The sequence below is a fragment of the Apus apus genome, chromosome 13, assembly GCF_020740795.1.
Source record: "Apus apus isolate bApuApu2 chromosome 13, bApuApu2.pri.cur, whole genome shotgun sequence".
Classification (NCBI taxonomy): domain Eukaryota; kingdom Metazoa; phylum Chordata; class Aves; order Apodiformes; family Apodidae; genus Apus; species Apus apus.
The window spans coordinates 5,176,887-5,191,075 of NC_067294.1; the positions used below are offsets into that span (position 1 = coordinate 5,176,887).

A 14,189-nucleotide genomic window follows, 5' to 3' on the forward strand; every position below is an offset into this window, starting at 1 on the left:
AACATCTCATTACATAAGGCTGGGTTCTCAGCTAATGCAAAGTGACAGAGCTCCCAGAAATCCATGGAGACATGATGATGCATAATAGTAGAGGTTTGGCTTATTATAATTGAATAGACCCAACATCTCATTTTCCCATCTACTGACAGATCACTGGAATCCTGACCACGAGAATCTCAGAGGGCAATGGGGAGTTGAAAGGAGATTGCATCAGAGAAAGTGAACTCCAGTTTGGCTAGAAGCATATTTACAGTCCAGGAGTTTCAATTAGCTGTTGCTGAGTTATCACAAAAGTCTGTTGAACAGATGTGCAATTAGAGTTTTTCTCATGTTGCTCTCTCATTATTTGGGTTTGGTTGGGTTTTTTTTTTGTTGGGGGGGGGGGCTGATTTGGCAGTCTTGGAGGATTTTTTTGTAAGTGACACTGGTTTTATTGGGGTCAGAGCTAATAATCTTGGATAGGCAGAGAAAGCTCTTCCTACCATCACACCCCTAGCAGTGCAGAAACAAAGAGGGGCAGTCTCAGTAAGCATGAAAATCTTTCTCCTTTCTGGCCCCATCTTCATAAGAAGAGCGAGACAGAAGGGCTCTCAGAATGAGCCTGTAAATTCAAGGCAGCTGGAATTGTCTCATCCTCCTGGAATGGACAAGACGAGGGTTTCTCCTGATCCCTCCCTCTTGCTTAATGCATCACCTCTTCTGTGGTGGGGATGTGGTGTGAGGCAGAAGGGGAAGAAGGTTTAGCAGAGCTATTTCAGTTTCAGAAGCATGCAGTTCTGTCCTGTTCCACCCAGCATATTGGATATAAACAGCAATGGGAAAAGCTGCACTTGAGCCTCTTGTGCTCACCTCCCTCACCACCACCACCACACCAGGGAACAGAGAACAAGGTGAAAGACAAGGTTATAACGTGGAATACTCCATGGCCTGCTTTTTGTCCCAAGTTCTTCTCTAACCAGCCTGCCTGTACAAATTCAGATGAAGCCAGTGACACTAAACACACCCACTTCAGCAGCTTTGGAACAAACCCAGTAATCAGCTACTTGCCATGGGACTTCCCTGGCCTTTTTGAAAAATGGTGTGGACCATGACATAACAATTTACATAAGAGATATTTTTTCTGTGTCATTCTCTGTTTAGATAAATGTAAGATTATATTATACGTTCACAGGTTCAGCATTTTTATTCTTTTATGAGTGTGATTATTGTTGGTCTTAATTTGACTGCAGTGAACAAACAACTTTATTTTCATAGTAAATTCATCACCCTTTCCTACTGAGTTTGAATTAATTCAAACCATCTTGTAAATTGTCTTGTCTTTCTTGCCCTATTACTTATCCAGACTGAGCTTCATATTCCTCTTTCAGAGTGGTAAATCACCCTGAGATTGATCACATTTTTACATTTACTGCTTATGTCAGCCTTAACGTGCTGTAACTTTGCAAACAAATGTAATATTGACAGACACCTCTAGCATTTATTTGGGCATTAAATATTTTGGTTTACTGATGAAGAGTGGATCTGCCATCTTCACAATGAAACCTAAAGCTATTAGGAAACTGTGATTTCAAGCTTTGTTATAAATCTGAAATCAATCCAAATTCTTCCCTCAAACCTCTGTATCCCGAAGCTCATTACTGATATTGAGCTGAGGTGGGGTAAAATTTGTTCTTCTGGGTTTTGGGGTTGTTGTTTTTTTTTCCCAATAGGTAAAAGATTGTGACCTCAGGCAGGTTGACACTGTTCTACAGAGAGGTGCTCTGAAAAGTTTCAAAGCCATATTTTTATCTAGCTATTACTTGCTTTGTTTAAGTATATGAAAAATTTTAGACATTTTCAGCCTTGCAAGCTTCAAAGCCTGCCAGCTTCCAATATAACTCCTGTCACATGAGAGAGTGTTGGCACGTGAAAGACTCTTGGCCCAGCTTAGCTGTCATCATCACCAGGTAGTGATTTATTTCTCAAGGACTGTTTTTTAAATACATTCTGGTTTGCAGAATGCTTTCCAGACAACATCTCTCACATTCCTTCCACAGCTCCTCTGCTTGGGGAATGAAATAAGCCTAGCAATTTTAACATTCTAAAGAATCAAAAAGTATGTTCTTCTGCACATGAGTCGAATGAACATAATTTACCCAAACCCCATGATTTAAACAAATAAAACCACTATTAAAACAGTAACCAGAGCCTGTGCTGCCACCTACCCTTAGTTAATCTCTGCATTTTCTGCAGGCTCCTTTTCCACTTCCAATCTATGGGTTCTGTCCTGCAAACAGAACTGCCCTTCAACTGATGTAATGGCCATGAACACTGGCCCTTGGATCAGCCTTGGGAGCCACACACTTGACCAAGGAAGAACGTGCAAGATGCATCTGCTTAGAGCAGGTAATGGCAGTTCTGTCTTTTGCACGTGGGGGAAATATCAGCAAAATTAGCAAGTCTTTGGAGTAGAATTTGTGCTTTCTCCTCTTCCCTTCAAAATTCTATAATTTTACTGTATTTATATTGAATTTTAAATGGCTTATTATTATGTTTAGCTCTTGAAATATTTTTACTTCCAAGAAATTAAGTCTTTTCTTTCCTGTAGGACTTGCTGTACTATTTTGGCTTTCTCTATCCCATACTGAGTACAATATTAATTATATCACACCAAAAAGCACATGTTCAGAAGCACAGCTTGAAAAAGAAACTCCTCCTACAGGTCAAATTGTGCAAGAGTTGCTCTGAATCTGCAGGCCCTGTCCTTCTGGGAGTGTAGTGTGAAGGTATCCTGGGATGGGTTTGCCTCAGGTGACTAATACATGCCCACAGGACACGCTGGAAGCTGCTGCTGCAGCCCAGCAGCCCACAGGGCACAGAAGGACGAGGCAGGCACGGCGGAGGGACTGCCCAGCAACAGTGGGAAGCAGCACAGCAGCAGCTGAGATCTACTCTCTGGACTCCTGTAGAAACATGCTGTATTGGATATACAATTCAGTCCCTCCCACCATTCCATGGACTGCTTCCTCCAAGTACTGCAAGTGGTGGGGGAAAAGAAAAGAGGTCAGAAAGAGCTGCTGGCCAGCCTGCTTGCTAGCCATGCAGGTTGTCCTCCATACATCAACTTCATTATTCTTACAGTGGTAGTAAATCAGAAGACACACTAATAAAGACTCAGGGCCTACATCAAGATGTGGCACTGTGCCATCCTAAAACCTCAGAAAGATATTTTGCTTTTATGTCTTTTAAAGATGAGTTTAAATGTTGAACATATGCCAGGCATTTCCTCCTAGTTTTCTTGCTTCAAAAATCTTGTAGAAAAAGTTCACCATGATTAAAGGGCAGTATCAGCAGCCACCTATAGTCAATATGCCTATTGAAGAGAAATAACTTAAACGCATTAAATTAGCTTTATCTAGTTACAGGTGGAAGGAAACACACAAAGATACCAGTGATCTTCCCCGACTCTTTCTTATTACAGGATTAGTAGTTTTCATGCTTAATTTCAGTAGAAAATGGATTGTAATCTGTCCCCTGAGGCCCACTGGGCTAGATGTTAAATGCTGAAAAAAGTGGCCTGACCATGGAATGAAATTCAAACACAGAGGTGGCAACTACATTAAAAGTTAAAGGGAATGACAGTTGGAAGGAATTTCAAGTGGCTTTATCAAAAAGAAAATGCATATCAAAATGCATATCAAAAGAAAAATGAAAATATTGTACTTAGCAGGAGTAAAAGTCAGAAAGTGCTATGGACCCTGGGCAGTTTCAACCTCTGCGTTCTCCTTGGAGAGATGCACAAGTGAAGAATTAAGTGTATTTAATTATTTTGAAGATAAGGGTCGTGAGTGCAACAATAAAGAGGCAAAACACTAAATTTGACATAAAACAAAAAGAAAGGGAATAAGAAATAACAAACCTGAAGAGAATGCTGATAAAGTATAACACTCTTAGGTTATCACATCCAAAGAGAAACAGCAAGTTATACAAATGTGACTTCAATTTTAGCAAGGCAAAGTTTCAGAAAACAAACACATTATTAGATACTGTGCTACAAGGGGCATGAAGGAAAAAAACTGAAAGGCAAGTATATAAATTAATGGCACCAGAGAGGCTAAAATGATACCAAAGTCACCACATTCAGCAACTCAGTCTTCCCCACTTGAAGGGCAGCCAGCCCATGTAACACATGCCAGTGGACAAACTCTCTCAGAAGCACATATAAGACAGGACAGATCCCATCTCTCACTTTGTTTTTACCATTCAGCAACTTGCCTTCCCTTCTGGCTGCGTCTGCCACTCTCCTGCCACCAGAATAACTCCTCCCCTCCCCACACCAGCAAGCTCCACACCTTTCCCTGAGCCTGTGCCACTTCCCTCCAACAAAGGTGGAATTTTACTGCAAAGTCAAAAAAAATCAAGCAGAGGTACAAAGTGGAAAGCCATGATCCATAGAGCAGAACCATTTGTTTGTCCAAAGCTGCAGTTCCAACCTTTGGTGCTCGAAGGCCCAAGTCAGGCTCCCTTAAATAGAACCATTTCAAAATCATGAGAACAAGGATGTGGTTTTACAACACAGCCTGAGCCTATCGTTTACTGAAGGAGCAATCTCACTTTTCCCCTTGCTCCCAGCTGAGGGCATTTCCACATTCATCCCTTTGCCTATACAAATGCCCATCTCACCCCACAGAGAACCAGTTCAAGTGGCTAAACTGGCAGGCAGCAATTCACTGGTTTGGCCACTCACCCCCTGGGTTATTGTGTGGTGGAGTAAGACAAGCAGGGTGCTGAAGCAGGGGGCACAGCACAGGGAGAAGCCAGGGGAACAGGACTGCTCCTCTCAGTAGCAATGGAGTGTTAAGAGAGACTCATTGTACTGTAAAATGACACCTTCAAAACAACATACTTGGAATGATTTTCATTGACTGGTGATTTTTGACACTTCAAGAAACACAACTTGTGTCCGTCTGTCTTTCTTGAGACAAACACTTTTTTTAAAACACTTACTGTAAACAGAAAATAGTTACTTAGAAGAAAAATGTAAAAGTTAGTGCTGAGATTCACATTTATGACTCTAGGAACTCCAGATTTGAGGAAAGTACCAGACATTTTGACACCTAGGAATAACTCAGATCTATAGCAGAGACTCTGATTTAGAGATGAGGAAGCAACATGCTCTTCAGCACTTGAAGAGGACACTTTTCTTTTCAATGTTACAGTTTAATAGAACAGTGCTGAAAATAGCGTGTGAAATGTGGGGCTTTCATTTCACAGACTATTAAAACTGGGAACCTGCTGTGTCAAGACTCTGCAAACAAAGATGAATTTAAAACACACACAGATAAAGAGGCTAAAGAAACCAGATGTGATGTGTTAAAGAACTTACTGAAACTTTGGAAGAAGAGAAGCAATAAAGGAAGAAGGTGATCTGAAAAAGATGGTGTGCACAACAGAGCTATTCACAGGAAGGGAATGCAAGGCTGTGCAGCCCCCTACTGAAGACCTGCTCCCTGATTCTCTGTTTTAATCAGACCCAGTACAATAAACATCCTAGTGTGCAATTAAGAAATGGCAAGACCTGTTTACAAAGCAACAGTCACCATCAATAAAAAGTGTTGAGAAGTAGGTTGAATAAAATACTAGTGTAATCTGCGGAGAAAAGGTCTTGCTCTGTTCAACAGCTGGAATTCTGGTTGATCCAAAAAAATATTGTTCAACCTTCTGTAGCAAAAGATAAACATGTAATTAACTCAAAATGTGGGACTAGCTTGCCATTTGCAGAAGGCTGTAATGTTAAATTCTAAGAGAATTCAGGAACACCTTGCCACCTCATGAGGAAGCACGGAGCTGGCAGATAAGTAACCTGATAGCAAGTTTTGAGGGACACACCTTTGGAAGCTGAAGAGGGACACAGTTCTTGAAACAGATATCCTGCTTACCCTGGAAAGTAATTCTGACCTTATCAAAATTAGTTACTATATTTGGATCTTTCAAGATGTAAAGTGGGAGGAGCCATTAGGCATATTTTCTTCGAGGTACATGGTTTAATACTCTGGTTGGGAAATTCATTTTTGTGTGGTTGAAGAGAAATGGTACAGCTGAGAAACTACCACAATGAGGATGATGCACCAACAAGGTCAAAAAGGATATAATGAAATGCCTGTCTTTCATCCAAAGGCCTACAGCATATCACAGAGATACTGATTTTGGTTGCCTGAGGATGGTCTGTCCAGATGGTGTCCACCTGTATGATGTAGGAAATTACTTACTCTGCTCTCAGATAAAATATAGGTGAGATGATCCATGCAAAGAAGATGGAAAGGAAAAAAAAAATAATACTTACTGATGACACAGTCTCTTTTAAGGACAGCAAAATTTACTCCAGTTAGAGGCTGAATCACAGTGTTTACACTCTCTGTGTTTCAGACTATAACATTTAAAAGGGAAAATCTCTACAATCTACACAGCAGAAGGGGCTGTCCAACTAGTGCTGGCCAGGGGCATGAACAACAGCAACCCAGAGAATGGGTTATGAAGCAAAGCCTCTGTCATATGAAAATATATGGATATGCTTTCTGTCAGGCAATAAAGGTCTTTTATATCATGTGTGTGGATGTGGATGTGCAGCCAGGCTCTGATTGTGATAAAATTTACATACATGCTTGGCTTAAACATGTAGACACCCCAGCATAATTCAGAAGAGCATGTGAGTTAATGGAGATCCTCTTTACTCACCTGCAGAGGAAGAGTTGCTGTTTACTTACAGAAAATGGTTTTAAAATTTTGTTCTATACTGTAACAGGAATTATTTACATTTCTCCTGCCACTGTATTATAGTCCTACTTGTCCAAAAAGAAAGAAGCTCACAGTGGGTTTTGCCATTACACAAAAAACAGATGGTTAGATTTTGTTTTAATTTAAATAGAAAACACTCTAAAATGAAGAGATTATATATGACAAATTTTAATCCACTAAAAATTTATGCAACTCGTTCATAATGTAAATGCTAAAAAGTTAGAAGACAAAAAAGAATTACTAGAATTCTTTGTAGCAGGCATCTGTTTTAACTGTCAGGCACTCGACCTGACCAGACTTTGAAGACAATATTGTGCTACCTTGAGTTCTGCTTTTTTGCTACATCACAAACCAGTGTAATCCAAAAACCAGATAAAACAGAAACCAAACTAAATTGTAAATCCATATGAAAGCAGGAGATGGATGTCTGAGAGGAAAAAAATAAGTTATATAAGCATGTTTGTCTTCTCCACAGTGAATTCATTGTGAGCAGATCCTTCACCCTCTTACCCAGGTAAACAATATGATCCACCTAAGGTGAGTTAAATTCAACTGTGGCTAGTTCCAGGAAAGCATCTCTGTCAGGAAGGTATTTAAGAATGCTACCTGAAAACTCACTGACTTCAAAGAGCTCAAACTCATGCTCAAAGTGAAGCAGGATTATCCTAAACAAGCATAGATTTAAATGTCTTCAGGAATGTAGGCAATGTGGTAGGAGGAAGAGGAGGGAATATTGCTCCAGGAAGGAGAAAGGTGGGCATTTCCCATGGTAGGTGGAACTGCTCTCAGGAAACACCATTGACTGGATCTGGAACCTGGGTTCCTACATTTCCAATTTACATGATGTGCCTAAACTTTGATTATATGGATACTTCCCTGTAAAATAAAGACTGCAGGAAAGGAAAATATTACATATCTGGTTTTAAAACAGCGAAGAAGATATTAATAATACAAATAATATATAACAAACTCATTGGACAACTGACAGACATGCACTTGCATTAACAGTAGTCAAAAGCACCTGTCAATCCTTGAAGCTTCACAGCTGGCTAGAAAACGAATGGATCACCCCAAACCCACCCAGGCCAGCCCAGCACTACAGTTAGTGCTAGTATTGGGCATGGGTCTAAAAAGCACTGCTGGCTTCCCAAGCATTTCTAGAAGAAATAGCATCTGGGCAAGCAGCCAGCCAAAAGGCTTCTCTCAGACAGTTTGTGAGGCTTATTGCAGCACACAGTGAAGACTGAAATGTTGTAGAGCAAACCTTGCCTATTTCACCACATAGGAAACACTTATGTTAATTATACCAGTAAGGTGATGATGGCTTGGTAGCCCAAAACATCTAAAGCTTATGGGTCCATAAGAAAACATCAACCATAAATGTCCTGTATGGACATTTATACCTTATGGCCACTTTTAGTAACTTCCCTTTATAATGGCAATATAGTGACATTGTTGGACAGCTCATATTTTAACTTCTAAAAAAGGAAGAGGATTATACTAATGAAGCAGAGCTCAGACACCGTGTTGTGTTATTGAAACTAATGTTCCTCTGTTTTCTTGAGTGGGTGCTAGATCATACTGATTACACAACCTGAAGCTCTGATCTCAGCTTTTTAGGATACTGTCAGTAAATCTAACTCTGCACTGCAGCCTAATTTAATCATGTGCTCATTATCTACACCAGATGTGGTGCTTGTTTGTGCTTCTCCTGTATATGCTTGTGTTTAAGCACATATTCTAGCCCACAGACTACGAATGTTATGAGAAGACTGAGAAAGAGCTTGTCTCTAAAATTCCATGATCAAACACTGCCATCTTGTCAATCTGAAGAAGACATTTTTTGCACATCCACCTCAAGCATTGTCAAAATATTTATCAAAACAAGAAATCCAGATGCATAAAAAGTTTTTCTACAATGGCAGGTTCATCTGCTGGGGTGAAGAAAGGGAGTTCCCAGTTAATACAGTAATATAGGACTGACATAATTCTAACTCTTTATTGTTTTATGTCATTTTTAAAACCTCTAAGCACTTCTCCTTCACAGTTAGCCCTTGGAGAGGACAGCCAGCTCCCTCATCCTCCAGCTGCATCCACAAGTAAGGATCTGGCCAAGGACCAAGAACATACTCAAAGTGCAATGTCCTCCACAGCATTCTGCAGACCACGAACAGCTGACCATGTTGGTTCTGCCCACCCAGTGAAAAACTAGTTTGAATGCTATCATGCCAACCAAGATTATACCAAGTTGTTCAGAGTGGTTTTATCTTAAGTAGGAAAGCTTTCATAAAACTTTTTTATATGGTAAAAATCACATTCATAATTCAGAAAGCTGTTAAAAAAGCTATTGAGTAGCTTCAACTTTCCAATTATTTATAAAGACCCATTTCAGCTCTGACAGCACACCTAAGTTCCATACTTCAGAAATTCTCATCATCTGTCCCTGATTTGATTTTTAGGTCAATAGAAGTAACTTTGCCATTGACTTCTGTTGCAGAAAAACTGGGAGGACCCAAACTAACTGTATCTCCTCAGTCATAACTCTGTATATGCATTCACTGTACCTTTTCATTTTCTAGAATTACCACAGATTAAAAACCTTCATAATTTATAGTACAGTTCAAAAATCTGTTCACAGATCTATTATTTTCATGTAAACCCCTTCCAACAACTTCTCATTTTGGCAATACCTACACCACCAGACAGACTCTTTGCAGACAATAACTGGAAAATAAGACACAGTTGGCAGCAAAGTGCAAACCAAAGGGTATGTTCAGAGGAAATAACATCAGAAGTTGGCAAAGTGGCAGATACATTCACTGACTTGAACCAGATTCAATGAACAAAAGTTTGCAATGTAAAGATCAAACTATGAAACTTCAATTCAAATAACATTTCAGTCCCAACATCTGAATGCAAAAGCTGGAAGCTCACCAGAAGCATAAACAGATGTCAAACCACCTTCAAAAGCAAGCAGTTCAAGAAAATACTAGGAATTTAATGAAGCAAGTTTATAAAAAACAACTCCAACACTTGACAGTTGACAACTCAGTTGTCAAGAGATCTCCACCATTCCTATCTCCAGAGTAATCTAGAAAAGGAGGTGAAAATACTTGGGGTATGTTGAGAGCATTGGCCGTGGCAGGTTTACCATTAGGCAACTGAAAGAAAACCCATGGAATGTCTACTCTGAAGTAAACCAGGTATGAAGAAAAAAAATGGACATATATGAAGAAAAAAAATGGACATAGAAAACCAGTTGAGAATAGCCTTGTCCATGTCTTCATTCACATGTGAAATACCAATAAAACTTTGAGTAACACACAGCCCAGTGGTTTCTAAAAATGCATTGCTAGCAATATGCTGCTCCAGAGACTCTTCAGTACTTCCAAACACAAGAAATACAAAGGCAAAACAAGAGACAATCAAGTACAGTATCAACTTCAGTGGGTTAGTTGCTCATTATTGCTGTCCATGGACTTGTGGCTTTTGGGGAACCACCAATATAATTTCTTGGAGTTTGTGTAATTCTATTGATATCTGTTTTAAACCCCACAAGAAAGAAAGAAACTGAGATGGAAGGCATGGATAGAGATGGAACATAGTACCCAAGGGATCAGAGTTCAATCTGTTGTTCCACAACAGATTTACTGCACAATCTCAGGGAAACCATTATGGCCAGAAGCTTAAAGGTATTGAGGTAATACTTCCTGCAGGAAGGCTTCAGCAGCCTCTGCAAAAACAAACACAGTCTCTACCCTGAAACATTTACAATGTAGATACACAGTGAAGGAGGCAGTAAGTCATTTCCAAATGTAGCAGTTGCAGTGCCATGTGAAAACCAGGATGGTATCCAGATTAGAACGCAGCAGCTACCATGCTAGACCAACTCTCCTGCTTCTTCTAAAGAAAACAAGAATGCTGAAAAGGGGCAGGCTCACAGGTTGAAAACTAAATTTTTTTCTGATAGCTTTCTGGTTTCCAGCTATTGTATTGAGTGAGGCCTGACTTAATTCCTTTGCATTTGAGAAGTTACTTTCAAACGCAAAAAGAGCAGCATTTTATAAACACTTCAAAATCTACACATGCAACACGAGACCTTGGACCTTTAGAGTCCTATCCATACTTTGGCTTTGGCTCCTGTTATATTTTATCATAACTTGCTGCTCCAAACATAAGGACTCCAAACTCTGGCTAACAGTAGGAGGAAGAAGGAACAAGCTCCCCCACTGCATTTCAGTCAACACCTGCGCTGATGAGAGGAGCCAGCAGGAGGCAAACAGCAGCCGCTAACAGAATCTTCTTCCACCTTTCAGCACGGCTGAGCAAGAAACAAGAGCTTTGGCTCCACCCCAGTTTTGCTATGCCCAGAGCAAGTAAATTTGCCTTACACAAAATTTTCTGTGCTAAGCATGAGGAGAGTAAAGAACTTCTGCTTCCCCACCAGAGGCAGGCCTGCAGGATCGTACTCAGCTTTCTAAATTGCTCTTCTTCAGTCTCTAAATTGCTCTTCTTGCTTAGTCCTGGTGTTCCTCTTGCCTTCAGACAGCTGCCCGCATTAAATAATTGCAACATTCAAACCTGCTTCTCAAAACAGGAATGCACATGGCTAGGAGAAACCACAGGAAAGGAAAGAGTAAGGGGAAAAGCATTTTACTCCCTCCCATTTTCAGGTAGTCAGCATACTATCTCCATACATGTTATCTTCTTGGCACAGCAAATGAACAACTTTCTATGATTAAATAAACAGAAATACAACTGACTCATAGTGGCTTTTTATGCAGACAACAGAATGCATTAAAATTAAGTAATGTCAAAATTAAGAATTCTGAATGGTATAGCAAGAAAATATTAGCTGGATAAACTGCTCATTATAAAAAATATAGCCCTTTTCTCACTAAATAAATTGCTGTGCAGTAATTACTGTTCACATTGTAGTATGACCGTTTAGGATGCTGGGGACAAACATTCATAATTTGGCTGCTGAACATGCCCTCCAGGACAGAAAGCTGCAGCAAGTTTTAAAACACACAGCCTTGCAAGATGGATCACAGAGAGCTCTTTTGCTTGTAAAATTTAAACTCTTTTGTGACTTTCCATCAATTACTTGATTAGACAATGAAACTCACCAAGTGAAAGATCCATGAAAACAGACTCTAAATAAATTAAAACTTTCCAGCACAAACCGGTATCTTACCTATCATATTTGCTTCCAGGGCAGCTCTGCCCATTATTTGGGATTAACTCTCCTAAAATTTCCCTTTGCAGACTGGTAGTGAAAAGTGGAAGAGGATGCTGAGAATATGCCATTTCATCCTCTGTTCCAACGTGTCAGACAGCTCAAGCAACTTTACCACAAATCAACAGAAATCCTGGCTTCAGCTGCTCTGCTCCAGAGTAGCTACTGCAGAGCATGTGCTCAAACTTCTAGTGCCACTGTCTGTAGAGGAGCGCCTGGTGCAGCGCAGCGATTCTCACACAAGGGAACATTAGTTAATTTGCATTCACAGTTACCATATGAGGTGTGAGTTTCTGACAGTCCACACATTTTATATCTAAAGACTGTGCGAAAATAATGTAATTATCTTTGATATAATCACAAAAGTAACTTACCAGCCCATCACAATTGCTGATAGCAACTGAGGCATTTGGCAAATCAGTGATATCCCCAACATAGAGGCAATTCCCATAGAGAGGTTCAATACGAGTCTCCTCAGAGTCCTCCTGCCATTCAACTGTTGCTCCAGGGGCCACGAGCCTGGAGTTTGGCCTCAACCTGAAGTGAAACTCTCTTCCAAAAACAGTAACATTGTAAAATATTTGCTCATTTGCTGCTTCATGTTGCAAGTCCTCCGCAGCTCTCCTGAAGCGTCCTTTTGGCTGTCCAGACACCAAGTGGGATAGGAACCTGCCCTCTGCATCGGTGCTGGCGGGGATGACAAGGCTGTACTCCTCTAAATTCCTCAGAATTGGATCTTTTCAGGGAGAAAGCAAGAGAGGAGACAGATACTAGGACTAAACATTTCCTGATGCCACAGGATTTTTATTCCATTATTCATTAGCACAGCAGACACTTATATAAGGCAGATGGACACTGCACTCTGTACAGCCACTTGATTCACTGGCATGAAGTGTGCACAGTCCATTCAAACTTGGCTTTTGCTCCCCAAAACACCAGACGGCAGCCTGAGCCCCCCCACCCAGCAAAGACCCTGCACTCCTGCCCACCCAGCCCGTGTCCGCTTCGCCTCAGGGGCTTTGGGCTACCCGGGTGGGCAGCGATGATGAGAGGGCGCAGGATCCACCTCGGTATCCCTCGGAGGGACAGGGATAGGGGCTCGGAGAGCAGGTGGCAAGCCTGCAAGGGAAAGGCACGTCCCTCAAACTGCCCCTGGGGGATGAGTCAAGTGGTGATGGGGACGCCACGGGCAGCGATTGGCAGCGGTGTGAGCGGGATCCCCGGGAGTTGTGGACGGCAGCGATGGCCGGGGCAGGAGGAGGGCAGACGAGCTGCCATGTGCTTCATCCCGCACGGGCAACTCCAGGCACCGAGCCGTGCCCGCCGCCCCGCCGGGGCTCGCCCGGTCCGCGGGGCAGGCAGCGGACGGCCGCGGGGCCGCGGGCACGGGCGCAGCGCTGGCACTGCCGGCGGGGCTCCCGCGTCCCTTCCCCGCCGGCTGCTCGGGTACCCCTGTCCCCGTCCCCGCCTGCCGCTTGCAGGAAACAACCGGAAACCCGGCAAAAGTAACCGCAGAAGAAGTTCAACGGGAGCAGAAAGCCGCGGGGCGAAGAGCCGCGACTTCGGACGGGCGGGCTGCAAGGCACCGGCCGGCGGCGGGGCAAGGCGAGCAGCCCGAAGGCGGCGGGGCGGCCGCGGCGTCTCGGCGGAGACCTACCTCTGTCCCCGGGGCGCCGCAGGGCGCCGGCGGGCAGGGCGAGCGCGCAGCAGAGCAGGACGCAGGCGATGCCCGCGGGAGGGTCCATCGCGGCGGCCCCGGCCCGACGCGGGGGCCGGCGCCCGGGCTGCCCGCAGCCGGGGCGGGCCAGGCGGCAGCCCCGCTCCGCGCCTCTCCGCGCCGCTCAGCGCTGCCCCGCGCCCCGCTGCCCGCGCATTCGCCCAGCCGCAGCCGCAGCGGCAGTGGCGGCCGCGCTCCCGGCTTGCAGCGAAGCAGAGACACCAGGAGGCGGCGGGGGTATAATACTGGAAACACAGGGCGTGCAGGAGTGAAGTCAGGCTGATTGACAGAGGCGCTGCCACACGGCGCAGCCGGGCCGAGGGGAGCGGGGACTGCCCGCCCTGCCGCCCCGCCGGGCAGCCCCGAGCACCGCCCGGCCCCGCACGGCGCCCCGCCGCCAGCCCGCCCCGCCTGGACGCTGCCGCTCCCCGGGGCTCTGCGGACGGGTCGTGGAGCGGG

At 43.4% G+C, this 14,189-nt stretch overlaps 1 protein-coding gene across 1 annotated transcript in view; it reads right to left on the reverse strand.

Annotated features, from left to right (window-relative positions):
* The window catches only part of ADAMTS2 (ADAM metallopeptidase with thrombospondin type 1 motif 2), a 177,592-nt gene extending 163,770 nt beyond the window's left edge, over window positions 1-13,822 (reverse strand). The window contains exons 1-2 of the mRNA XM_051631361.1: window positions 13,671-13,822; window positions 12,388-12,749 (exon numbers count right to left, since the gene is read on the reverse strand). Coding sequence (XP_051487321.1) covers window positions 12,388-12,749; window positions 13,671-13,758 — 450 coding nt within the window. The 5' untranslated portion in view covers window positions 13,759-13,822. The remainder of the gene's footprint in view (window positions 1-12,387; window positions 12,750-13,670) is intronic.
* Between the last annotated feature and the right edge of the window lie 367 nt (window positions 13,823-14,189).